At 54.2% G+C, this 1,616-nt stretch overlaps 1 protein-coding gene across 1 annotated transcript; it reads right to left on the minus strand.

Moving 5' to 3' along the window:
- Window positions 1-263: 263 nt before the first annotated feature.
- POU3F4 (POU class 3 homeobox 4) lies at window positions 264-1,355 on the minus strand. Its single transcript, XM_005892466.2, has one exon. The coding sequence runs from the start codon at window positions 1,353-1,355 to the stop codon at window positions 264-266; it is 1,092 nt and encodes a 363-aa protein (XP_005892528.1).
- Between the last annotated feature and the right edge of the window lie 261 nt (window positions 1,356-1,616).

Below are 1,616 nucleotides of genomic sequence, written 5' to 3' on the forward strand. Positions count from 1 at the left end.
TGCTTAATGCAACTGTGTATCCGCGTTAAGCCTGAATGCCTACGTGTGTTTCCTTTCTTAGCGTGTTATCCTCTTCTGTTGGGAAAAAAAAAAAAAAAAAAAGGAAGGAAGGAGAAAAGAAAGAACAAACGAGAGAGAGAGAGAGAGAGAGAGAGAGAGAGAGAAATAGCAATAATAAAGCTGGAATTAAAGGAGGAGAGTGGAAGAGAAAGAGAAATCCGCGCTGCTCCCAGTGAGGGAGGCCGCTTCCTGGCTTCTGGCAGTTAGAGATCATGGCAGGACGTGTCTGTTTTCACCGTGTGCGTATGCGAATAAACCTCATGTGGCTGCTGATCCCCTGGTGGAGTCATTCTTTTCTCTTTCTGTCTTCGATTACAGAACCAGACACGCACCACTTCTTTCTCCAACTGGAGGCTGTCTGCCAGCGAGGAAATCTCCTGCGCCGCAGGCTTCGGACACTTGAGGAAATGCGTCTCCAGTACGCCCTTGACACTCACCTCGATAGAGGTTCGCTTCTTCCGCTTGCGACCCTGTGCCGCGATCTTGTCAATGCTGGTTGGGCTCCCTGTGGATGAATCAGCCTCTTCCAGCCACTTGTTCAGCAGCGGCTTCAGCTTGCACATGTTCTTGAAGCTCAGTTGTAAGGCCTCGAACCTGCAGATGGTGGTCTGCGAAAACACGTTGCCATACAATGTGCCCAGCGCCAGCCCCACGTCAGCCTGCGTGAAGCCCAACTTGATTCTTCTTTGTTTAAACTGTTTGGCAAACTGTTCCAACTCATCCGATGTTGGTGTCTCCTCATCCGAATGGTCCAGGCAGTGATGCGAACCTAGGTCGCCGTGGTCTGGGGCTTCTCGGAGCACTGGATGTAAGCTCTGAGCTGAGGCAGAGGCCGGCGGTGGAGTGAGCCCCCCGTGCTCCAGCATGCCGCTCACCGTGAAGCCAGACTGCGAGTACACATTAAGGGGTTGGCTGCTCGACGTGATGGACGGATTCGGAGCCGGGCTCGCTCCCCAGGCATTCGGATGGTTAGTGTGCGGAGAGTGGTGGGCGACATGCGGCGAGCGATGATGGATGATCGCGCCCAATTGTAGGTCTTCGCGCGCAGGCTTCACGTCTTGCTGTTCCAGGGGGCTTGTGGCCAGTGTGGAGGACCATGGCCCTCCATCGCTCAGACTGGTTACCCAATGATGCCCGAGGGGATGCCCATTGCTAGGAACTCCCTGCAAGTAATCACTTTGGAGAAGTTTCTGAGGGTTTCGGAAAGGACTCCCCTGCTGCATGCCCGCAGAGTCCGCATGGACTAGAGAGCTGGAAGTGAGAATGTTGTAGGGATTCGAGGCAGCTGTGGCCATGGTCGGTGAGGATCCCCTACTAGTTATAATGTGGCACAGGGAGCAGCTTCAGTCTTTGACATCTACTATGCGGGGAGCCAAAGCAGCGAGAGCGGGTTACCGGCATCCGCTGAGGCCAATTGCATCGCGTCTTGACCTGGCCTGCCACGAACTCCACCAATGGCGGAGCGAGAGGCCGAGCTAGCTTTCCAAATCAGGAGGGCGAAGCTTGAGAGTTTCGGTGAGACCCAAGCAGGAAGTGAATCAATCTTTTGGCTCCAT

The sequence above is a fragment of the Bos mutus genome, chromosome X (genome assembly GCF_027580195.1).
Source record: "Bos mutus isolate GX-2022 chromosome X, NWIPB_WYAK_1.1, whole genome shotgun sequence".
Taxonomy (NCBI): Eukaryota; Metazoa; Chordata; class Mammalia; order Artiodactyla; family Bovidae; genus Bos; species Bos mutus.

Excerpts from the sequence above, each read along its gene's own strand:
- POU3F4 (XM_005892466.2), bottom strand. The coding sequence starts at position 1,355 with ATGGCCACAGCTGCCTCGAATCCCTACAACATTCTCACTTCCAGCTCT.